The sequence below is a fragment of the Podarcis melisellensis genome (assembly GCF_964234715.1).
Source record: "Podarcis melisellensis genome assembly, chromosome: 1".
In the NCBI taxonomy this organism is placed as follows: domain Eukaryota; kingdom Metazoa; phylum Chordata; class Lepidosauria; order Squamata; family Lacertidae; genus Podarcis; species Podarcis melisellensis.
This window is the reverse complement of record NC_138528.1, coordinates 43,235,535-43,262,096: the sequence shown is the minus strand read 5'-3', so window position 1 is coordinate 43,262,096 and position 26,562 is coordinate 43,235,535. Positions and strand designations below refer to the sequence as shown.

General features: G+C 43.5%; 1 protein-coding gene across 5 annotated transcripts in view; it reads right to left on the bottom strand.

The window, feature by feature from the left end:
* MAPKBP1 (mitogen-activated protein kinase binding protein 1) overlaps positions 1-18,918 on the bottom strand; it is a 122,536-nt gene extending 103,618 nt beyond the window's left edge. For 2 of the 5 annotated variants that reach the window (XM_081931588.1, XM_081931586.1), the window contains exons 1-2: positions 18,347-18,916; positions 17,005-17,368 (exon numbers count right to left, since the gene is read on the bottom strand). In XM_081931588.1, the coding sequence (XP_081787714.1) occupies positions 17,005-17,121 (117 nt within the window). In that variant the 5' untranslated portion in view covers positions 17,122-17,368; positions 18,347-18,916. Of the gene's footprint in view, positions 1-17,004; positions 17,369-18,346 lie in introns of all 5 variants that reach the window. The other 3 variants (XM_081931585.1, XM_081931587.1, XM_081931589.1) reach the window with 3 other exon arrangements.
* Between the last annotated feature and the right edge of the window lie 7,644 nt (positions 18,919-26,562).

Below are 26,562 nucleotides of genomic sequence, written 5' to 3'. Positions count from 1 at the left end.
TTAGACAATCTTGGCTATTTATTGAACATTCATTCCAACTTGTTTGAGTGGCGGTTAGAGATGATGTTGCATCAAAGGAAGTGCTATCCCAAACTTTCAAGTGCATTCCCCTTCACTTACCATAGGCTGAGCTTTTGTGAAAGTGGGTCTGTTGCAAAAGCCTTCACAATCAACTATACTTACACAACCTTAATTTGAATCCCACCTGAAAATAGTTACAGTCTGAAAGTGCACAAAGAGTCTAACAATCTACAAAAACATTACGAGTAGGCTGGGGACATTCTAATTATATATGTTTTAGAAAGGAACTTTTAGTAAAAATAAGATCTTTAATTAAAAAGGCAATTAACTAGCAGAGCAATCCCTAAAGATAGTCCGTTTGAACTAATCTGAGATTATGAGGCATGCCACTTTCAAGTCTACACTTGTCTATTGTTTTAGATCCCACATGAAAACACAGGAAAGAAACCTATCCCAACTTTTCTTTAAAATTACATACTTGACGATATTCAGTAGCTATTAGACTCCACATGGGTGGACTGCTGTCATTTTACTACCGGTACTCGTTCAGAAGAGATAGTTTTATTGGGGGCAGCTTCTCTCATCCTTTTTGCAATGGTGTGTAGTGTTGCATTTAACAAAATGTTCCCTGCTTCACAGCTATTTAAGGCACAAGGATCAGTACTGTATAGTATTGCATCTGGCAGCCTCACTTCAATAGTTATGATGCACAAGAAGACTGTATAAGCCACCTTTCAACAAACATTATCAAAGCAAAGCACAATAAAAAAAAGTCATAAACAGAGAATCACAAAATTTATCAAGTAACTGGGACAACAGAAATAAGTGACATGATTCAGGGAACAACCTCATACATGTTTACCTGGGAGTAATTCTCATTGATTGATTTAACAGGGTTTATTTTTTAGGAGATTGCATTGTCTCTTAAAAGCAAGCGCCTGTTCGAACATCCAAAGGCATACAGGACTACCACAAGCATTATAATAAATTACATTCATTCTCACAGTCAAACCAGATCTTGACTGGGACCTTTCCCTCCATGCTATAAGTCAGCCCTGCTCACAGCCGATATTTTCTCCTAGGAGTAAAACTTAATAGCACACATGGCTCAATCCACAACCTCACTAATAAAAGAAAAAAGACCCCAAGTATTCCAATCACAGAACTCATGTCACTTTAAAGTACAGTGGTATCTTGGTTCTCAAATGCCTTGGTACTCCAACGCCTTGGTTCCCAAACTCTGAAAACCCGGATGCAAGTGTTCTGGTTTTCGAACGTTTTTCGGAAACGGTTGTCGGCTATTGTTTCCAGGGCACCTGCACCAATCAGAAGCTGCGCCTTTGTTTTTGAACATTTCGGAAGTCAAATGGACTTCCGGAACAGATTAAGTTTGGTGCTTTTGTTTTTGCTATTTATTTTGCATTTTTGTTTTTGAGGCTTTTTTGGTTAATTCATTTTTGTGATTGTGTGAAACCCAGTTCAGCTACTGATTGTTTGATTGTGTGACTGTGGAAATGGATAAAAACTCCCCATCCAAACAATGACTATCATCAGTGCAGGTAAGAAAAAAAAATAATTTTAATTTTTATCATCTACAATACTGTCTTATTTATTTTATAGTACAGTACATTCATTATTGCTTTCATTTTATGGATCAATGGTCTCGTTAGATAGTAAAATTCATGTTAATTTGCTGTTTTAGGGGTTGTCTTTAAAAGTCTGGAACGGATTATTCCATTTTGCGTTACTTTCTATGAGAAAGCGCACCTTGGTTTTGGAATGGAGTTTTGGAACGGATTAAGTTTGAGAACCAAGGTACCACTGTATGGAGCCATTGGCTCACAATGCCTGTAGAGGCTATGGGTTCAGAAACTGACTAACAAACCCATAGCATTGAAAGATATAGTGACTGGAATAATAACTGAAACTTTCCTTTCCTTTCCTTTCCTTTTTTTTATTATTTTTTTTGCTTAATTTAAGTATGGTGAGTGTTGGACTACAATATAAATGCATTTAGGTAAAGGGACCCCTGACCATTAGGTCCAGTCATGGCTGACTCTGGGGTTACGGCGCTCATCTCGCTTTATTGGCCGAGGGAGCCGGTGTACAGCTTCCGGGTCATGTGGCCAGCATGACTAAGCCGCTTCTGGCAAACCAGAATAGCACACGGAAACGGCGTTTACCTTCCCGCTGGAGCGGTACCTATTTATCTACTTGCACTTTGATGTGCTTTCGAACTGCTAGGTTGGCAGGAGAAGGGATCGAGCAACGGGAGCTCACCCCATCGCGGGGATTCGAACCGCCAACCTTCTCATCAGCAAGTCCTAGGCTCTGTGGTTTAACCCTAAATATACATATATTTCAATAAAACTAAAAGATTGGGCGCAGATAGTTTTGCAGGGTTTCTGCCCCAAGTGTCTACCAATAAAATATGAAACTGAAATATATGGCCAATTTTATGGGGCATTTTTCTACCCCAAAACCAATTCAAATGTGTCTCAGGCTGGCAAAACACCCCAAAATAACACCACGTGCCTACTGTCAGTCTGCTTCCTTGGGTTGGTTTTTGCTTGAGAACTACGTGGATGGGATGGGACTACTTTTTTTACCCCAATAGGCAAATTGTAAATGGTAAGTGGCTGAAATAAGAGGATATTACTTAATACTGTGTAAATGACAACAGGTCCACTTCTGTGTAAATTCTGCAATGAAAAGTAGTAACCTCCAGGGTAGATTTCAACCTCATTTTCTTGGAGGGTGGTTGGACTATTTCTAGCCCACTTTCCATAACAAAAACAAGTCTCAAAGGTGTGTTGTTATCACAATTATTAAAACCTTGCACATATGAATCAACAAAAATAAAACACCAGAAAAACAATACATAAAAAGCAATTAATAGAATAGTTGTGGCACAATGTCTTGGAGCAAGTTAGGTGTTTCATAATCTAAACTAGAATTTTTAGGTAGTTCCCTGCCCTTAAAAAAAAAAAAAAAAGACTGGCAAGCCATTTGTGGAAAACAGCCCAGAGCAAATGTCAAATAGTAAAAAAGACACACCCTGGCAAAGAGGACGTTTTCAGAAGGGATACAACAAGATTATGCTCTTGCATAAGTTCTTGCTTCACTGAATACATCCCACATCAAGACACTAGTACTGGGGGGGGGGGAATGGAACACTGAAGCAGATCACCACACACTTTGCTTTTATAAAAAAAAGTGACTGCAGCCAAATTCTGTGTCTTTGGGATTAGTTGGTACACACACACACACACACACACACACACAGAGAGAGAGAGAGAGAGAGAGAGAGAGAGAGAGAGAGAGAGAGAGAGAGAGAGAGAGAGAACAGTATTCAAACAACACTTAAAATAATACACTTAATAACAACTAATATTCTGCTTCACTAAATTAATAAAGATCCCAAAGTATTCCCAACAAAACATAGCTCTGAGATTAGTTTTGAAGTATCTGGCATGGGGGGGGAAAGGTCTCCAGCAGTAGATTAATAAAAAATCACCTAATGCTTTGCAATGCTGCCTACCTAGAATGGACAGTTAATTCAAGAAAATGTATGAATGTTGCATTTGCAGACAACAGTCAGGAAGGGAGAGAACACAACAGGATGCCAAAACTTCACTCACTAAACCTTCAATTTTTATGGGATTCTTTGAGTTTTTTAATGGGCCGGAGATCTGGAATAGAACCAGAGTAGAAGGCCCTTTTCTGAAGTGGAAAGCCTTCCTCCTGCCTTTATGCTTCACCCCTGCCAGCTGCCTCCAGCCCTTTCCTTCACCCTCCCAAAGGCAGTCTACAAAGTGCATCTCTACGGCTTACCGCCAACAGGGACAAACAGCACAGTAAAGGGATTATCGGTGAGAGATTATCCCCGCCTCCCAGTGCTGGAAGAAGATGGAAGCCGAGATCCAGGCTGAGAAGCAGCTCAGGGTTTTAGGAAATGTCTTGTCTTGTGGCAATTTGGAGTTGCTTATAAGAATTATAAAGCAGCAGAATACTTGCAATTGTAATGGATTACTTTGTAATACGATGGCCTGTTAGGCTTTCGTTGATTAGAGCTTATAGGAGCAGACAGTTATACCAAGAAAGGTCCATATAGCTCAGCATCATCTACACTGACTGGAAGGCACTACAGGGTTTCAGGCAGGAGTCTTTTTCACCCCAGAGAGCTGCCCGGAGGACTCCCAAGGAGAGGGGAGAGGAGAGGAGACCGAGGGAACACTCCACAAGGGAGGGGGTTCAAAAAAGGGTGAGAAGCTGACAACTTTGAAGCCAAGAGGTGACCTAACTGGGCTCCTGAGCCCCTCAGGGGTCCCACAAAAAGAATGTAGTTGGTCAAGGGAGCTGTGGACTCAGAAAGGTTGAAAACCTCTGGTATAATATATACCAGTATTTCCATTTCCCTAATACCACAGGCAAAAAATCTTAGCGCCAAACAGACCTATACACCACAAAAAAACCCCACAAGATTCCCTCAAAGATGCAAAACGTGAGAAAACCTAGTCATTGTCGTCATTTTATATTTGGGCTGCAGTGCAACTCTGTGACCACTACAACTGTTGTAATTTGGGGGTCATCAAACTAGTTGCCAGTTAAGGAAGGCCTAGTATTTTAAGTGCACAACTCACACCTGCAACAAAAGTTTGCAGTGCGGAATGCCCCTGCTCAGTGTTCCAGATAATGGGCACTGGACTAATTATATACAAAGATAAAGCTTTTAGAAAAATAAACACATTGAGAACATAGGTTTACAGGCAACCCTAGTCTCTGCTGAGCGGTAGCATGTGTCCAGGGGTCTTGGCAGTTAACCAGGGTTTGTGTTCCTTAGGAAGGAGGCACAATGTAGATGAGTGTCCCACAAGTGTTCCATATGGCTCCTTTCATAGCTACAGCAAGCTTGGGTCCAAAGCAGTAGCACGTCATGGCCCCTGGTCTCTCAGTGCAGCCTCTTCCATCCAGTGTGCATGGATTTCTGCCCACTTCCTGCTCCTTCTTCCCAGAACCCCCTGCTACCAAAACCTCGGTTGTAAAAGAACACCCTCCTTTCCTGTGGTGACATCACACACCCCTATTACCCAGGCAACCTCCCCTCTCTCAATTCTTCTGTTTCTCTCCACTTCTCAGCTGAGGTGAGGACAGCATCTTCAAGGTCAATTGTTCTTAATGGCCCTGTACTTAGTTCTCCTTGGGTTCTTAACAGCATCCCTATCAGCAATCTCCTGAACAGGAGAACTGGTTCAGTCAGTATTTTTCACTGGCCTGGCAACTTCCCTTCATATCGTCTAAATTCTACCTCTTTACTAAATTTAGGATTATGGGGAGTCTGCCCTCCACCACAAATTCATAACCATATACTGTATCAGGTTTGAAAGGCAGGAAATCCCACAGGGTGCCATTCATCTTCATAAGATGTCAATTTCTTCCACACCTGAGTGCTAACACCATCAAAGTGAAGCGACTCCATCTTTCACAGCACCTCTAGGTACTGATTTTATGATTCCCTTTCACAGATAAATCCCACCCCCTAACATTGAAGACAAGGAGGTAACACTAATAACCCCCCCCCCACCAGTGACCACTAGTTTAGTCAGTGACAGTGGACATGATTTGTGGCTTAGTGACTTGAGGAACTGTCTTGTAAACTAAAAAAACATAGTTTTAACCTCACCGTTGGCGAGAGATTTGTTCTATCTTTTCAGCTCTGGCTCCTGTCTGGCTCATAATATTAATGGCAATGTGGTGCAGGAATTATTTGTTAGTACACTGTTACTTTTACAACCCCTCTTCTTCAGTCCATCCTGCATTTTCACACTGCTTGGTCTGCGACACAGGTGAAGACTCACAGTATTTAGTGATCTCTAACATTTTCTAATTCTAGAAATTATGGGTGTCTTTGCACCCACAAATCCTTGAACCTTAAACCAGTATTAATATTTTCATACTTTATCTGTTTCAGTCATTAGGACACCTCTTCTATTAGAATTCAGCTAGATTACATAAACAGCTGCCTTATAACATGAGATGGTGACCACTACAGTGGTCCCTCAGGTTAAGAACTTAATTCGTTCCGGAGGTCCGTTCTTAACCTGAAACTGTTCTTAACCTGAGGTACCACTTTAGCTAATGGGGTCTCCCGCTGCCACCACACTGCCGTCGTGCGATTTCTGTTCTCATCCTGAAGCTGTTCTTAACCCAAGGTACTATTTCTGGGTTAGTGGAGTCTGTAACCTGAAGCATCTGTAATCTGAAGCATCTGTAACCCGAGGTACCACTGTATTTCATAAAACCCAGAACTGTCTATCCAAACCAACAGTAAATCCACAAGGTCTTCTGTAGATGCCTCTCATAGCTCTGCTACCCAAGATCTCTTTTTAAAATAATGATGCTAGGGAGTGTACTTTATGCTTGCAGGCATGTGCTCTATGTAAGAGTCCTGCTGGATCATCTGGTTGAACATCCTGCTTCCCACAATGGAAACAGGAAGGTGTGTGTGTGGGAAGTCCATAAGCAGGCCATGAACTCAATAGCACTCTCCACTTCGCAATCCCCAACAACTGGTAATCAGCAACATGGCATCTCTGATCCTGTCAATAATGTAGTCATAATCATGACTTGGAGCCATTGATACACCTGTCCGCCTTGAAAGCTACTCAAATTGATGGGCCTCCCCACCATCTTTCAGCTTTTTGGCATTTTCCTTATCCTCTTTAGCACACTTTTAATTCCTTTCTTATCTATTGGTCTAGCCACTTCCCTAGCTGGTTTCTTGCTTCTGGTCAAAGATTTTTAATTGTTGGTCTCAAATGTTTTTAGAGACATGCTTCTCAAACTCCACTACTGAGCTGCAGCCTCCTCTCTACTGGATCAAGGAAATCAAGGAAACAACTTGTACCCCTCATGCTTTTTTATTCTCTCACACCCATCATCACTGGCCTTTGGAAGGAAAAACAGTGGTTATGCCATTTTTACCAGGCAGCCCAAATTCCACATGATAATAGCCAGAAATGGAGAATTATACCAAGCCAGTCTAGGTCACTGAGGTACACACCATATACTTAAAGTACATTCCCCCATCTAAAGTAAACCTGGGAACTGTGGTTTGTTAAGTTTGCTAGGAATTGTACCTCTTTAGGAGGCAAACTTCAGTTCAGGGGATTCTTTGAGGTGTAAGGAGGGTGTGCTTCAAATGTATGGTGTGTGCATGCAACCAAGGCCTACAAAAAAAGGAAGCAATGTAATTTAAATTTTAATACTGCAATTGCATCACTTCTAAGCCTTAGTAAAGACTAGGTGCCAGGTTTATTGTTACAAACCCCACAACCCAACACATTGAAGACCACTGGGAGGGCAGTGAAACCATAAACAAAGCACAAGCAGCATAACGTACCAACAAGCACCAGGGGCATGTTCATTACTTCTACTGCCATGAACTTCTGAGAACAGTATGTGTGTGGACGAAAGTAAACACCATATCGTATAAGACTAAAGTGAATACCCAAATATACAATCCAAGCACATAGTCACCCCTAGCCAATAACAATCACTAAAACTCCCATGGCAGATGACCCAGTCTGGGTGCATTATTCATGGTCTCTGCATCCAAGCTGTTAGGAACATCACCATCCTCCTTGCTTGGCATGAAGATTTTGTGGGTTTGACTGATATTCCCCTCCCCATAATAGCTGATAGACCTTTGTGGAAAGCATCAGTCAAATAACATTCTGTACATGGATTTAAGGCACTAAACCCCAATACCTCCTATACATGAAGATAAACCGTAATCATTGTAGAGTCTTGAGATGATGGCTGCATGTCTTTTTAACTTTCCTATGGCAGATTAAAGTTTTTGACTACTCTCACATGGCTATGCAAGCTCAGTTTTCACAGGGTGGATATTTACTTGGAGACACCCCCGACTCATCCTGCGCAGAAAGCTCAGAAAGAATGTCAGAGCCTTCCCCCAACGAATTCAAATGAACTTTTGATCACAGGAAGGACTCTAACTTTTGAGAGAGCCCAGGTATACAGGTTTAGGAACAAAAGCAGTATTCCTCTACTATAAATATTTCCTGATGACTCAAGGAAAGCAAAGACAATGAGGAAGGCCTTTTCATATCAAAAAGCATAAACAAAATTCAGGTTTTGGATACAAGGGGTGTACAGACACATTGTTATTACAGTCATTTGGTTTTGGAAAGCACTCTATTATATGCACATTCAAGAGATCTTTTGTGAATTTACTTCCTCCAGGTCCTCATTCAAGAATTGTCTTCAATCCAGGACTGTTTCTTCCTCCTTTCCACTAACAGGTTGTCTGCTCCACAGGGTAGCCAATTTATCTCACCCCACTTTTCTGTTCTTTAAAAGATTAACCCATTAATCTCTGACAAGGATGCTGGATGGAATAGCAAAGCTTTTCAAGGTACTTACATATGTATGTGGCTGGCTTAGCCCAGCCTATTTTAGAGTAAGGTGAATCTGTCAGATCATAGATCATAGAATCATAGAGTTGGAAGGAATCCTGAGTATCATATGGTCCAACCCCCTGCTATGCAGAAATATGCAGCTTTGGCGTCATCAGCCCTGTGCTCTAACCAACTAAGCTATCCCTTGGTTTCTTTCAGTTTTTCATTTTTCCAATCTTAAATTCAGTTCTCCACATTTCCACAACAGTTTATGATTTATTTTATGAATTTCTCATGTAAATTCAACAGATAATTCATCATCACACACATTTCTATATGCAAATATGCCTAATCTATACATTTAAAAAGCACCCTTCACTAACATAACACATTTTGTATGCTGCTTTCATAAATGTATGCATTCTATGGACACTTTACCCAAGTATATTATTATTATTAAGCTTTGTATATGCATGTTAGTACACATCACTTGGCTGGAGAACCAAATTGCAAAATTCAGAAAATCGCATATTACAAAGGATGTCTTTGGTTTGGTTCATGTATTGTCCCAAAAAGTGTGGATTTGGTAGGCTTGTCTTTAAATGCAAAGTGAACAGAATTTCCTCCCCATCCCTTACCCTACTATGACTTTTTGAAACAGCCTAGTGACAGATCCCTGCACTAACAGTCCATGATCTAAACTGTACAGTGGTACCTCGGCTTGCAGATGATTTAGGTTAGACGCTTTAGGTTAGACGCTTCAGGTTAGACGCTTTGGGTTACAGACTCTGCTAACCCAGAAATAGTACCTCAGGTTAAGAACTTTGCTTTAGGATGAGAACAGAAATTGCACAGCAGCGGTGCAGCAGCAGCAGGAGGCCCCATTAGCTAAAGTGGTACCTCAGGTTAAGAACAGTTTCAGGTTAAGAATGGACCTCCAGAACAAATTAAGTTCTTAACCCGAGGTACCACTATGCCTCATATGGAGAGGCCACGGCACCACACTCACTTATAACCACCCCTCCTCTGTTCTGACTCCTTGGTCTGGGAAGAACCATCACCTCAGCCCAACATCTTCACATAGTCCATAAGTCATTACACACCTGGAGAATTCTGAACTTGTCCTCCCCATCTACATACACAAGATTACTGACTATGCAGCCAATGAATGAGCCATTGGGATGGACACAGGGGTGAATCTTGGTGATGTGATGCCCTGTGTGAAGCCAAAATTTGATGCCCTCTCCAGCCCTGGCCTTCCCTTCCCAAAGCCAAGTAAGAGGCATCAGGCTTTGGGAAGGAGTGAGGAGGGCTCTAGGACCCTGTCAGTTGGGCAAGCAATTATCTGGCTATGAGAAGGCTGCGTGCCCAGTGCTGGCGAACTGGTGGCACTGCCCTAAAAACGCCTCTGGTGGGCATCCTTTCTTCTGCTAAATGCCACATTCCCTCATGGGATAACTGTAAGCACAATCCTATTCATGTCTACTCAGTAGCATCCAGGAAAAGAATGGCACAGGCTAGACCCTCTCTGTTTTTTCACTTAAAGGAAATCATTCAAAAATTGCACAATCCACTTGCCACCTCAGTGTCAGGGTCCATTCTCCCACTTCATATTGCTCCCACCTCATTCAGCTGCATGCACAGACCAGGTCACAAACAACCTGAGTTAAGAGAATCAGAATAATCAAGGCTGGGACTTTTAAGAACATTCTACTGTCCTAATCGTTTCCACTGTAGGGCTTAGGAAGGCTGAACTCAAAGCTTTCTAGCTGACATTATAACATTTGGCTCTGTCCAAGAGATTTCATTTTAATCACATTAAGTCAAAACTTACTGAAGCTGCACTTTGAGGAGTTGGGCTTCTTAACTGGAACATTCAAGGAATTGCTTGAACACAAATCAGCCTGCCACCTATAATCTTAATTCTTGAATCACTGAATTGCACTCCATTTTCTCTTTCAACTATTCAGACTTCACTGCTGGGAGAAGTCATGGGCCTTCCATTAGCAACTAGCATCACCAAATATATTGTGTACAGAACGGGCCTATGTCCAACGGCACAAATTCATTAACAACTTCAAAGAAGTCAAAGGGGCATGGCAACTGCTTGATCTGCATTGATAACATTGCTATCTAGGGGAAAGAAAACTCTGATCCTAAACCTCCGCTGCTTTGCAGGATATCTATGGGAGAAGAAAAGCATAAGGAGTAAAGCTGATGCAAATCCGGAGTAGAGTCCCTAAAATGACCAAACGGTGCCATGTACACCTCCTTCCAGCAACTCCTGCAGCCAAGCTGGTGTCAAACATATTGCTCTGCTTCCCTTTGGACCACATCAGTGAGGGGGGCGTGGTCTTGTCATTTGGGCAGCCCAGGACCTCCACACTCACTGCCTAGGCTTGTGCCCGGGGAGATCACTTCAGTGCTGCTAATGCAGCGGTCTGACTTCATCCCCAGAGGTGCACTCCATTGTCTCTAGAGACAGACAGATGCCAACATTAGTTATCCTGGGGCATAAAGAAAAATAACCTAACAAAAGTTCTCAATACCCACTACTTTTTTGCTGTGATATTTTGACATAGTCAAGAGTAGGCCTTGGCACCTTCCTACCCAACTCACACTAAAGTTTGAAATCATACAGCAGTGTAAGCTATTACTTCAAACAATTTGTCTCTGCTGGGTCCAATCCAGTAATTCTGTGGTAGTTTAAGAAACATGAAGGTCCAAGACCTGGCTTTGGGGGGGAAATACTTTTGCAGGCTTTTGTACATATGCCTAGAGGTCAATGCAACCAACACCCGTTTCTTACATTTGTCCGAGTAGGAGACACATATGTTATTTATATACACCGCCTGCAAAATTATTGTTTTCACCTAAATCATGAGAGTCCTGCATAAGCTTAACCCATCCGCTTCTCTTCTAAAGATACTGTGGAAGGGAGCCAGTTGGCCAAAATACAGCTCTTCATCTTCCTTCCCTGTCTCCCTCAGACCCACAAACAGGTTTCTCTAATCATCTTCCAAAAAACCTCTTGAAGACAAAGAAGGTACCACGCTGACTGGGAAGTTTGCCACCGCAGACCCAGTCATTAATTAGGAAGCATCCTTCTCTAAACAAGCTGCAGCGCTTGGACACCGGGAGATGAAACACACACAAACTCAGTTACCAGGTCGAAAACTGAGTAAATCAAGATCAATCAAGCCTGAAGGGCATCCTTCAAGCCTGAAAGAAACATGCCACATTCTTGATCTTTGAAAGCTGACTTAGCCAGTACACTAATTCAGATAGTCACCGGCACCCAGTCACAATCTGCTCAAAGCTGCCTCGTTTTACTGAACTAAGACAATCTGAGAAGTTATTGTGATTAAAGAGAAGACCTTTTTCAATTGGTTTGCCAGACCAGGACACAGTCTGGACCTTTGATAGCATTAAGATAAAGATAAATTTGTGGAGAATAAGCCTATCAATGGCTGCTAGTCATGATGACTGTATACTACCTACATGATCAGAGGCAATGTGCCTCTGAAGATTGGTAACAGCAGCGGGAGAGGGCTATTACCTTTATATTACTTACCACGTAGGGGTTTTTTTCTGACAATAAGGAAGGATATACATTTTGTTAAATGAAGTGGTATTAAATACTAGTTTTGCTCCAAGTAGACTCACTGACATTAATGGGCATGACTAACTTAGGTTCATTAATTTCATTAGGTCTATTCAAGTAGGGCTAGTGCTGAATACAACCCTAAATAAATAAATAAATGCCCTTAGCTACTGTCGAAACAGGATGCTGGCTTAGATAGGCCTTTGGCTCTTATTTCCCACAAAAGAGTTGGGGAACTTGTGGCTCTCCAGATGTTCCTGGACTACAACTACAACATTGGTAACACCAGCAGGAGCAGGCAGGAGTTGGAGTCCAGCAACATCTGGAGGAGCAGATGTTCCTCTGGGTCTCATTGCCTCCACCACTGGCTGAAGCAAGTGAGATGTCTCTTTTGCCCTCATCAGGCTATGGAGAAGGACAAACAGCAAGACCCAGGAAGAAGCAGTTCAGGAGTGGTAACTTCACTATGTCAAATCAGTTCTGTTCAAGCTAAGATTTCCAACTTGTGACCTTGCAACTCTCCTTTTCAAATGGTTTTCATGTTTGCCCAGCTGACAGCATCCGCAGCGTTAACCAATATGCAAGAAATGGTAATGTGTTAAGGAAAATCACTTGAATTATCAGGCATGCTGAGGATCCTGTTCCATGAACTGATAATCTCTTAACATTACCGTTCTTCAAGGAAGTAAACCAGGCTGTAAAAAACATAAAGCGCCACATATTTTTTTAAAAAAACTAGGATATTGGGGAGAAATGTCCTTACATCTGTTTTACTACATGTACACAGTTGTGTTTATTATTTTTTATGTGATTATCATTTGTTTTTGTTTGGAGGAGCAGTCAATACCTCAGCCTTTTCCTGTAGTCTGAAGTATAGCCAAGACACAAGTTTTCCACCTCAGTGAGAATTAGGCTTTTCAAACAGCAATTTCCCAGGTGGAACCAATAGCAATGATTAATATACCTGTTACTCCCACTGAAATATGACACTGCGCTTCAGAGAGGCAAAACTGGAAGGAATTCCAAGGTTACATTTGTACAAGATGGTCCTGTCCCATCACCTTCCTTGAGCAAATCATTTTCACAAAGTAGAGGTTACAGATTGCCAGCATTTGCCCATTATTCTACAGGATTCAGCTGTGGGACTGGGATTCTGTAGTAATCAGTTACCAAGTAGTAATTTACAACAGTGCACCTAAAGGTAAAAAGGTATCCCTGGAAGGTTCAGTCCTGTCAAATTTGACTATGGGGTGCAGCGCTCATCTCGCTTCAGGTCGAGGGAGCTGGCATTTGTCCACAGACAACTTTCCAGGTCATGTGGCCACCATGAATAAACAGATTCTGGCACAATGGGACACTGTGACAGAAGCCAGAGTGCACAGAAACACCGTTTACCTTCCCGCCACAGTGATACCTATTTATCTACTTGCATTGGTATGCTTGCGAAATGCTAGGCTGGCAGACGTTGGGACAGAGCAATGGGAGCGAACCCCATTGTGCAGATTTGAACCACCAACCTTTCAATCAGCAAGCCCAAGAGGCTCAGTGGTTTAGACCACAGTGCCACCCCCACCCCTAATAGTCCACCTATCACAACTTGGTTACACAGTCATCTGCACTGTCCAGCCAGTTGGTGAAGAGAATGTTACCAGACTTTTGCGCTTAATTAGACATCTGGGAAGCAGGGGACAGGTAAAATTTACTATTGCAATAAGTCATGGGAGCGGCAACAGCAAAGGGCGGAATATACATTTCTAAATGCATTTCTCATCATTTGATGGGGCCATTCAAGAAGTTTCCCACGCTCCTCTTGTTAAATTACGTCTTGATAAAACAGGAGGCATTCGTCCCATAAAATCTGAGTATCCTAACCTCTTCCTTTTTTAGAAAGAGCACATTTTTTACCATCATGGTTACAGAGATAAGAGGTGGCCAGGACTCTAGCAACCGGGGGGCGCTATATTTCATAGCTTTCCTCATTTTGTCCCATCTACAAGATAGCTCCATTCCTATGGTATCCCATCATACCTGTCTTTTACAATAATCACAGGTGGTATGTGTTGCTCAGAAGGAACTATGTGGAGGGGGGCATCAATTCATAGCCCTCATGTGCTGTGTGCTTCTGTATACAATTAACTTTTACATCTTGTTGCTAGCCCATCTCAAGTTCTCATCATTATTTATTATTATTATTTGAATTTCTATACTGCCCTATACCCGGAGGTCTCAGGGAGGTTCACAGAACAATAATCAAAACTGATAGCATTGCAAATACCACTTCTAATCATGCATTCAATAAATCAAGCAAACAAAATGAGTTTGCACAGGCAATTTGCATGCATTTCTTGGTTTCCTTCACAGGGAGGAGAACTGTAAACTAACTTCAGATGCATCCACATCCTAGTTACCATCTCACAGACAACTGCAGAGTAAGAAAGAATGAGCCAAGAAGTTACCGCACTTCCACATAATCAGGAAAAAAAGGAAGAAGAGGAGAACAAACAGGACGAGGCAACTCCCACCAGCCAAAACAGTAACACTAATACAGTATATTAGAAAGGTGTATGCCTCACTAAAGAGCGTTTTCGAAACCCTGCATGTCTTGAAAGCACATGGGCTTGGACTACTGCAATGCGCTCTACGTGGGGCTACCTTTGAAGGTGACTCGGAAACTACAACTAATCCAGAACGCAGCAGCTAGACTGGTGACTGGGGGCGGCCGCCGAGACCATATAACACCGGTCTTGAAAGACCTACGTTTCCGAGCACAATTCAAAGTGTTGGTGCTGACCTTTAAAGCCCTAAACGGCCTCGGTCCAGTATACCTGAAGGAGCGTCTCCACCCCCATCATTCTGCCCGGACGCTGAGGTCCAGTGCCGAGGGCCTTCTGGCGGTTCCCTCATTGTAAGAAGCAAAGCTACAGGGAACCAGGCAGAGGGCCTTCTCGGTAGTGGCACCCACCCTGTGGAACGCCCTTCCAGCAGATGTCAAAGCGATAAACAACTACCTGACATTCAGAAGACATCTTAAGGAAGCCCTGTTCAGGGAAGTTTTTAATGTGTGATATTTTAGTGTATTTTTGGTTTCTATGGAAGCCGCCCAGAGTGGCTGGGGAGGCCCAGCCAGATGGGCGGGGTATAAATAATAAATTATTATTATTATTATGGGCACATTACGCAGAGTCTGGATACTTTTAAATTTTGCAAAACTGGATTTTGAGGCTGTTGTTGTTGTTTTTTTGAGGGTGGGATTTAATCGCATTCCAGCAAATTCAGGTGGCACAATGAAAATGGACCTATGCAACATACCCACTTCCAAAATAAATAAAAGCAAGCCATACTTTTTGTGATAAGGAAAGTGACAAGATAATGCACTGGAAAGTGTGGGACAACAGTTGATTATGTAACATCACATCAACCTCCCCACAAACAAATCAGAACGATTGTTCAAAAAACATTTTGTCTGGAAGCTACTTTCAGTTGAAATCCTATATGCTTATCTTTTAAGCAGACATGCAGAAGATTGTACTGTGGAGCTTACACCTCTTGAGTAGGGAGGAGGGCTTGAAGAATGAATTTTTTGCACCAAGTAGACCAAAGGTCAGTTGGCTACAAAAGGAGGCCCTTCCACAAAACGTTGAGAAATAAACCCCATTTATTTATATGGAGCAGAGGGTGGGAAAACAAGCCTTATCATTAGATCACTATTCAAGTAACGACATCGGAAGAGGAACCGTAGCTTTCATAACAATTTTAAGCTGTACCTCTGAAATAAGAGTATGCTTACTTCAGCTTTCATTTTATACTCTCCTATGGGTACTGGGAAAGCTTCTTATAATACAGCAACAAACATGCACAAATCCACCCATTGGAATTTATTATTCTGAGAAAACATGCAGAGCGTCAGCTGCAAAATTATTAAATACAGAAAGTACCTTGCATGACATGCCAAAAACTGTCCAAGAAGTATAAGGTGCTTTAAGCAAGCATTCATCACTAATTAGTTATAATTAGGAGTAATTACATTCATTTTACAGATGGGAAACTGAGGCACTGTTTCGTGTGCACGTTTTTCCTTAATGCAATACAATTAGTCAATGACAAAGCATCCAGGAATTTGGGATCCCAGCCCCCAGTTTTAATTATTATTCACTATGTGGCCAAGCTGGTTGTTCCTATTTTACTGTCCACACAAATTAAAACAAGCTTATCCTCTGAAGGAGAACAGAGTCCACGGCTCTTTCTGCCCTACATTAATCTCAGGACAGCAAACTGAAGAATGTGCCATAAAACCTTTGCTAGAAAGAGCAAGTAGGAAAGAGAGAGAGAGACAGAGAGCACACGTACCACTATGGCAGCTATATCTCAAGGATGCACTGCCTTAACACAGGCTTAGTTCCTTGACACTTTTAATCCTGTTCATTAAACTTAATCAGTCATGTGTCAAGTAACACCATAAGCTTCAATAACAAAGGCTACATCTCGATACTTGAAAAACATTAGGGTAGCATACACACTTGTTGCTTTTGAGAGGTGCCCCCAAAAGGCATAAGAAAGGTTTGTTTTAACCAAACAATCATTCGTTCCACACTTCCTTGTGTGAGAAGAGCCAAAGGTGTTACATCCTCTCTTCCCTTCCAATTGCCTGGGGGCCTTACAACACCTATCCATGTGCAGCACATCCTGAAGTGCCTTCATCGCCTTGCAATACCTATCCATGTGCAGCACATCATAAAGTACCTTCTTGCACATACAGCTTGGGAAAGCAACCTTTAGGCACACCCAGACAAAGACCATCATTGTCTTGCCAGCTGTGCTACGCACAGGTCAGGAAGACAGGCGAAACCACCACTATTCCATTATATTTAAGGGCCACCCTATATGACATCTCCCAACACAACCGAGCATTTAGCCAAAGGTGAGGCTTTCAGGAGGGTGCAAAACAGTTTGAACGCTCACCTTCGTACTGATGTCTTCCCGCTTGCTCCCTGGCTTGCTCCTTCGCAGCTTGATAGAAGGAGATCGAAGCAAGTTCTTGATGCGGCTTGTTATTGTGGAGCCTTCAACCGACATCATAGCCTTCGTGGGGAGGTAGCCCTGCCCCCCTTCTCAAGCACTTTCCTCCTCCACCACCCAGTCAGGGGTTAACACGCCAGAGGAGTTAAGGGGGCCATTTCTGTCCAGAGACTCTGGATTGCGGGCACTCCCCTTTTTCACTTCATCATAAGGCTCCCGCTTCAGGGCACAATTGCTGACAGCTTTTGTATTACTACTATTCCAGATACTTCCTTTGTCAGTTCAAAAGACTCGGATCAATATGGACCTTTGGGGGAAGAAAAGAGGGGAAGAGACAGCAAAGCTAACATAAGCCAGCAACACATCTTCAAGTGCATCTCGGCTTTTTCTAATAGAGGCCGAATGGCAGAAGCCATGCATCAAAGGTCACTGAATTTCATCAGGATTTGTGGAAAATCCTTTCCCCACCAGCTTCGCCATATGTAAGGAAGCGCACTTTAAAAAGCTAGACAGCTTTAAAGGGGTGGGGGAGACCACTGTAATAACCAGTTCACTACAGATGTCAGGATTTAAAGTTAGAGCATGGACCCAGTCCTCCCCCCGCCCCACCCCCAAAGCAATCTTAATAGTTAGTCCCCCACAACTGAAGCAGTCCTTGAAGAGATCCGTGCAAGGAAATAGCATAGCAGGATCAGGACCACATCTCCAACAGAGGCTCTTTCTCTCCCCGCCCCCTTGCACTGCCCGTTGTTGCAGTATTCACGATTTTAAAATAATGTTGAGGAATGGGCATCAGATGCTGCATATGCATTGGGCAAATACGAAACTTGCTGCCATTAGATCAAACGTTTTTAGCCTAGATTTTAAATATAACGGATATCTTCCAAGTCTAAAATAGCCGACTGTTTCGTACACCCCCCCCGCCCCCTTACTTATCAAGAAGAAAATCTCGACCAGCCAAGATTGTCAGGCCCAAAAAACCTTCCGCACCTCAGGCTGATGAGAGCCTCGGGACGGGGAGGCAAATCTACCCAGATTTTTCGGCAGAAGTTTGCGGTAATTTTGTTCCTCCCCACCTTCCTGCCCGCAAATGCGCGAAGACGAAAAATACCCGACCCTCGCATAAAGCCTTTCCCAGCGCATTCTGAACCACCGTTATTCAGGGGGCAAATTCAAACCTTCAGGACAATTCTTTTCTTCTTCTTAACAATAAGCCAACGACACAAACCGTTTTGTCGGTGTGTTTTTTTAAAAGAAAACCACTACATGGCTCAACCTTTGTTACCTTGGCGAAGAGGCAGCGGCGCTTTGCGGAGCAACGAGAACGAGAGGAGATTAAATGGGATTTCTCTGCCCGCTGCCCGTCCATGCAGCCGATTTTTCCTTTTTAGAAAAAGCCACGGTGGGATTTAAAACGCACGCGAAGCGCCCTCCTCCTCCTCCTCCCCTGAACTCCTTCTCTCGCCTCTCGCTTCGCAGGGATCCAGACCGCACGCAGGCGGGGGAGCGGGAGGCAGCCAGCGGATTCAAAAACTACGAGGAAGGTCGGGAGTTCCTCTTGCAGATTTTTATTTTAAAGGGGGGGAGGGATGAAAAAAATTGCTAGCGGGGAGGAGAGACTGGGAAAGGGGGCCGGGCTCTGCCCTGCTCAGCTTCCCCACCGCCTTCTAGTTGACAGCCGAGAGGCTGGAAGTGGCCGGGGCGCCCGTGCAGGGGAGGCTGCCAGGCTCTCCTTCAGCCGGACCCTCCCAGAGCCTGCCTGCCGTGTCACGGCTCTCCTCCTCCTCCTCGCTCAGCTGTCTCCTCTCGCCAGGTTCCGGGCTGGCCACCTCTCTTCTCGCTTCCACGCTCCAGCCCCTCCGCCCGCTGCGCTTGTTGTATCCCTTCTGGCGCAGGACTCACGCTGACAGATCCCAGCCAGCCAGATTCCGCGGCGGCGGCGGCGACGGTGGCCTAGGCAGGCCAAACCGCGAAACGGAAAAGGAGGACGGAGGAGAGGAGAACCTCGAGACCGGGTGAAGGAGGGATTAAGGATTCGACCTCAGCGCCCCTGTAGGGAGGAGGAGGAGGCGGCGGTTACCTTCCTTTCCAACAGAGGCAGACCGACCTTGCTTCACCCTCCCCAAGTCACCTCTTCGCAAGCAAAAAGGAGCCGGTTTGGCCAAGCCCGACCCAGCCCTGGCTCCTCTGCCAGCCTTCCTTCGCAAGCGGGCACGTTTTAACTTGCCCCCGGGGGCTAAACCGGAGGCGCTGCTTAGTGGGTTACTAAACAGCACGCCGTTAAATCGGGTGGCTGACTCTTTTCCACGCCTCCCCCCCGCGCGGCAGGACCCCTGTGCCTTTAACAGCTGCTTGGAATGCAGAAGGAGAACTGTGTCCATTACCCCAGGGAAGAAGAGGTCTGAACTATGGGGTCATCTCCTGCCCAGGCCGAACTGCTACACCTATAGCATTGCCATTAGCTAGTGTAAACCAGGCTTCCTCAACCTCGGCCCTCCAGATGTTTTTTGAGACTACAATTCCCAGCATCTCTGGCCACTGGTCCTGCTAGCTAGGGATCATGGGAGCTGTAGGCCAAAAACATCTGGAGGGCCGAGGTTGAGGAAGCCTGCTCTAAACTCTCAGGGGCCTTTTTTCCAAACTTGCCCGGCTCCTGGCTGGATTTTCCCAGTGGTATTGTTATTTTATTATTTATTAAATTTATATACTGCCCTACTTCTGAAGATCTCAGGGCTGTTCACAAGATAAAAATGCAGGACAGAATGCAGGCATTTCCACTTTTATCTAATTACACCATTTTTGTAGCATCCCTTCAATCAAGACCTAGTTCCCCTGAATTTCAGATTTTTAAAATGCCGCTCCGCTCCAGTGTGTTCTCATGCATAATAAACGCAAAATTAGTAGTGATCATGATTCTAGAGAGAATGATTCCCTATGCAGTGTGAACTGCCCATTTTTTGCAGTAATAAATATGATACCTGGAATTTATCTGATATTAGCCTGCATCCTTTAAAAAATGCACACAGTCAGATCCAATTAAAGTTTGCTTGAGAACATCCCATACTGTTCAGTAGGATTTACTTCCTGAAGAAAGCCCATGAACATGAAGGATGTTTGTAATCCCTGCATAGTCTCACTTTGCAAGTGCCTGCATTGGTTTCCATATTCTAACACGGAGTAAACCTTACAGCGGTAAGGCTGCTGTAAACAACTTACCTGGGAGTAAGCAACACTGAACAAAGTGGGGCTTAATTTCAAGTAAACATTTAGGAATTGTGCTGTGGAGGGAAGTTTCACACAAAATTCTGTAATCTGGGCTACCATTTTGTTCCAAAATTTAACAAAATTATGCCAACAGTTTTTAGCAGATACAGTGCTTGCCGTTTTTCTGTGTCTGCCCCTTCTTTTACTGTTTTGTGCTTCAGAACTTTGGTGAACATTTTAATATATGCTGTATACTTTCTTTGTTTCTGAGCCCAATTAAAAGAGGTTGGGTTGGCAAGAAGGTGGGATGGCACCATTTATTTGGCATTTAATTAAATAGTCCGTTTATGGAATCGTTCCCTTTCCTCTCACCTCTTGTGCTAGGTTTGGCTCTTAATTTCTGGCTCATTATCTGATCCTAGCTGCGTATCCTTCTTTGTGAACTGCCATTAAGCCAGACTTCCCTGGTTCACACACAGTGGGGAACTCTGGCTTAATACAATGCAGTCCTGTTTCCATAAAACATAGTTTATGATACTAAGAAAGATTTTTGAACCTAGATTATAGGTTCAATGCAATTTCACATTTTCAAAATACAGACATTGATGCATCACCTCTATACTCCTGTTTCTGGGTAGCAATGACTTCCAGGGAAATATTATACATTCCAGGTAGATGGCCATTCAGACTGGTTAAGGTGACTCTTCTGTAGCTAATTGCCCATTAGTCAACTTGAAAGGGTCAGCCCTGTCATTAGGCATAGAACAGCAAACTGCTTATATTATAATTTGTATTTTTAGTGTCCAGGAATGAGAGAGGCACATGTTGTAATTTTCTGCTTCGGGTGCTGAAAAAACTTGACCAACCTTAGGTAATGCACACCTTGACTTGGAGCATTATTTGCTGCTCTATGTCAGACAGCAAATGTTTTGTTTTGGCTCTGAACTTTGATTATATCCATAACCCACCAGACTCAGGTTGCAACCTTATTCTGGTTCGCCAGAAGCGGCTTAGTCATGCTGGCCACATGACCTGGAAGCTGTACGCCGGCTCCCTCAGCCAGTAAAGCGAGATGAGCGCCACAACCCCAGAGTCATCTGCAACTGGACCTTACGGTCAGGGGTCCCTTTACCTGCAAACAAGATGCACTGAAATCTGCAATACATATTTCTGAATAGACACCCGTTACTGTTTAAACCCATTGCTGTATAGACCGGGCCTGTTAGTTTGGCTTCTGAATTTTGTCCAGGATCAGGCTGCCTCTTTTATCTTTTAATTGCTACTCCCAAAGGATGGGTGGGAAGAGAGGGCAATGACTCATCCCCCTATTTCTAACTAGCTGGGTTGGGTCCTTGGATAAGGGAACATGCACCTGGAAGCCCAGGGGAGAAACAGTTGTAATTCCCAAGTGAGGCCTGGGGATGAAAAGCTTCACAAAGGATGGGAACATACTGATCCACACCTTTGTAATCAACAGAACCTGTTAGTTTGTTTGTGATAGGGGTGCAGGCTGGCTTGTTCGTTTTAATGCTTTAGGCCAAGGACTGACAAAGGTTCTAATCCCAGCGCTGGCTTTTTTTGGAAGAAGGTTCCACTGAACTTGGCGAGGTTTCCTTCTGAGTAAACATGGTGGGTGTGGGAGAGAGAGAGAGAGAGCAGTCAGAAAGTGCAGTGCTTGCCACACTCCCTGAAAGGTTATCACTAAAAAGCCCCTGGGAGTGCAGTATGTTATGATGCACCAACACCTCATAGGAGAAGAAAATGGCTGCCCCTGTGTGTTTTGGCACCAGAGGCCCAGGTGTCCACAGTAGCTAGGAATGCCTTTTACCGACTTTGGCTGCTATTACAGCTGTGGCTTTCCCTTAGACTGGATGGCTTAACTACAGGAGTCCAGGCTTTGGTAAGCTTAATATTGGATTGCTGCAATGTACTCTATTTTGGCCTTTCCTTATGGTTGGTCCAGAAACTAAAAAAAAGGTAAATGAAGAGAAAGTACACACGTCCCACTTTTCAAATGCTTGCTCTACATTTTTCTGAATACAAGGAATTAGTACCCAAATCTTCCTATACACACCACAAATTCAGATATCCGAATAGCCGGAGTTTGCCTGCTTCCTTATTTGCTTGTGCATTCCTGGTAGGTGGCGGCCATTTGGGGGCAGAAACCAGGGAGCGAAGGAGATTGGACAAACCAGTTTTTCCTTTCTCTCTTTTGTTGGTTGGCTGTAGCCATGTCAGGAAGCACTAGAGAGGGGAGAGATTGGACCACTCACAGATTTAAAATGTTCCCATGGGACATAATTGAAATTGTCAGCTCGTGATACAAACTCTCAGCTACCAAACAATTTCACGGGAACCCACAGCGTTCAGAAAGCAGGACCTCCAGGTACTTCTTTGCACAGTGCCGAGTTAAACTATGGAACTTGCTCCTGAGGTAGTCATGGCTGCCAATTTATTATGGCTTTGCAAGAGGATTAATAAATAAATTCATAGAGGAGGCACAGTTGGAGGCAGCAACTGACTACCAGTAGCTGGAAACTACAGGAGGGGAGAGTATTCCTGTGCTTGAATTCTGCTTGCGGGTTTTCCAGAGGCATCTGACTGGCTTCTGTGGGAACGGGATGCCGGGGTGGATGAACCATTGCCCTGATCCACCAGGCTCTTTTTGTCACTACAGAATGTTGCAGCACAGTTCCTTACAGGAATGAAATATTACACCTCTGCCCAAAGATCTGGCTGCCAATTTCATTACCGAGCCAAATTCAATGTGATACTTTTTAGCGTAGTATAGTATTTATTGTTTTATTTATTCGATTTCTGCCCCACACCTTATTTCAAAGGTGGCAAACATAACAATACTCATACAATTTAAACTTCTTTTAAAAACAGTTTAAACCTCTTGGGGCTCCAACTCCCATCACCCCCATTTTAGGCAATGGTCAGGGGTTATAGGAGTTGTAATCCAACATCTGGGCACTCAAGTTTGAAGAACACTTTGCTATGACATGCAGACGCATGAAAATTGTGGAATGGGTGAGATATGGGTGAGCCACACCTACAGATAAGCCAAAGCCAGGCACTTGGAAAACATCTCATACTGTCTATTATGTAGACCGTTTGGTTGAACCCCTTGAGCCAAAATTCCTATATATGCAACTATTCCTTAAAACACTCCCTAGTGTATTTTGCTAGACCTCTTATAAATTCAGGGACTCTTTTGTACACGCACACAGCAAAACACATGGCACCTTGTTGTGACTAAAAGCTGTAATTTTATTTTTTTATTTTTTAAAAGCTAAACCAGCATCCACCTGCTGAAGTATTCCTGTGAATGCTGTCACGCTGGCTACACTTCATTAAATGGACACACTGCAGAAATTCACACTTCAGCCTGTGAGTCACATCATGCCTAAGGCCAAAGGATATCCGGCAGCACACACCTTTGGCTTATTATGGCTTAGTGTAAAAGAAGAAATGAAAGAGATGAAGCCATGCGTGTTGTCACTTCTGCTAACCATAAGAGGCAGTTTACAGTCTTCTCATTGCGTGTGTATGTATAATTGCATGTTCTCTTCTATCCCTTAAATATTTTGAAGTCACAACCTGTATGGTACTCACAGGTGGATATTATGCTCCAAATTCATGTTTCTTTAAAAAAGGGGGGTGGAATCTTGACCATCATGAAATGTCTTGTGTTACATTGTTAGTTTTTGGGTTTGTTTGGTTTTTTAAAAAACTTCAGTTTCTTTTTCCTTTCAACTAGCAGTCTTACCAGACTATTTATTTCTGCACTCCACTGCTGTATGTGACAAACGCCAGCAACAATAATAAATATAATTGCCTACTTACTCTTTGGGACCAATCAAACCATATACAATGGTACCTCGGTTTAAGAACAGGCCTGTTTATGAACTATTCGGTATAAGAACTCTGCAAAACCGGAATTAGTGTTCCGGTTAGCGAACTTTACCTCGGTCTATGAATGGAAGCCAAACAGTGGAAGGGCACCGGCAGTGGGAGGCCTCATTAGGGAAAGCGCGCCTCAGTTTAAGAACGGCTTTGGTTTAAGAACAGACTTCCGGAACGGATTAAGTTCATAAACTGAGGTACCACTGTATTTCTACTACACAAGCAAAGACAAAGGAATAGAATCTGCCTGCTCATATGATGCTGTTGTGAAATTCTCCAAAGTAGGCAATGCAAGAATCTGTAGAATGATTCTTAGCTCATCCAAAGAAATTTTCTAGATGCCAGGGAGCTGAACCAGCTATAATATCCTAAACAGATAGTGATAACATTCAACAAGGCAGAACAGCCCGAAGTAACATTTCTTCAAGCCATGAGAACAGGAAAAAACGGTTCATTTGACAGATGAAAAGAATTACAGTAGAAGGCAACCCTAGAATATAAATGGACATGAGGAACTGCTTTTTTTTTTAAGCGTGTGGGGAGGAGATAAAGACCAGATATAAATATGAGAACACACTGACCTTATGCAATATTTCTTTTTGTTGTTACAGAAATAAAGCCATAAAAGCAAATATTATGTCAGAAAGAAGAATGATTCCAAGAGAGTTTTGCATACAAGCCAATGAGGATTGTCAGCTAATATCCATTTAGAATGACCTTGTTTATCTCTCTGTTGTAGGCCAACTTCTCCAAGCTGTTATGGGCTACAATTTCCATCAGCCCCAGCATGGCCAGTGGTTAGGGAGGATGGGCGTATTAGTCCAAAACATCTGAGGTTACCAGCCGGGGGAAAGCTACTGTATGCGTATTTATTTGTAAACCGCAGCCACCCAAGACAACTCTCACAGTCCTTATTAAAAGCTAAAGGACCCCTGGACAGTTAAGTCCAGTAGAATTTGACTATGGGGTGCAGCACTCATTTCCGCTTTCAGGTCGAGGGAGCAGGTATTTGTCCGCAGACGGCTTTTCCTGGTCATGTGGCTAGCATGACTAAACAGCTTCTGACACACAGAACACAATGATGAACGCTAGAGCGCACAGAAACATCATTTACCTTCCTGCCACAGTGGTACCTATTTATCTACTTGCACTGGTATGCTTTCAAACTGCTGGGACAAATCAACGGGATCTCACCCTGGATTCAAACTGCCGACCTTATGACTGGCAAACCCAAGAGGCTCAGTGGTTTAGAGCACAGCGCCACCCGCATCCCCTCAGCCAATAAATGACAGAGCTTCTGTGACTGCTGGATAGTTCTTGTTTGTATGCCACCCCAATCTTTGAAAGGTGAGAGATTCCAGGCACTTACCCAGGGTTCAGTTTCCTTGGAATGAGGGCCAGTGGAGACTGTGGTCTCTTTAGGATGTATGGTTTATTTACACATATATACAACCTGAGTCTAGGGCATAGGGGTTCACAGTGGGAGATTAGCAGCCAAACCTAACAAATGCATATTCTTGCTAGTTTACATGAGAAGCAGCTAATGCCATGGAGCTGTATTGCTGATAATCAAATACTCAGACCATAGAAATACAATTGGTAGAGAGGGCTCTGTGTGATGTCATATTCCCCTCCTCTCCTGGAGAGGAAGAAGCACATAGTACCTCCTGTTAGTCTCTCTTCTGTTGATCAGAGTTGGATGCAGACATGCCTCTGCTTGCTCAAGCTTTAGACACATGCCTGAAGCTGGTTATACTGTAAATAAATCATTTTGGATAATAAAGTAAGTATATCTTAAAGTTGTTGCCTGATTCTTTGTTAAGTGGGGTAAGGAGGAGGAAGCCAGCTTACTTTGCAGCTGGACTTCCTCAAAAACAGGGGTTTACAGCCTCATTCCTATGCTTTTAAATTGGCTGCTGCTGATGGGATTTTGAAACTCTGTTCTACCTACACACATGGGGGCCTGGAGAGATAAACTGAATTACTATATCCTCTCCTGTTCATTAAAACCCATCCCACATTAACACCCCAACAGATCTTGCTTCTCCACTAGCCACAGCCTTGGGTTCCAGAGCAAATCAAGCACGGGTCTGTATTCAGCTGCTCAGCCTGCTTTATTACTGCTCAGCTCTCTCACACAACTCTGACCACTGTCTTTCTAGCCACCAGCCAGGCAAGAGGAAAATCCCACCCATTTGCCCTATGGTACACAGCAACTTTGTTGGTTATGCTAATCATGGTGTTTTAAGTGGCCAGCTAAAACCATTGTATTGCAACTGCCTAAAGGGACTAGTTGCGACAGCTTGCTCTCATACATCTATCCCCAGAGATAGTAAAGGTAAAAGGGCCCCTGAACGTTAGGTCCAGTCACGGACGACTCTGGGGTTG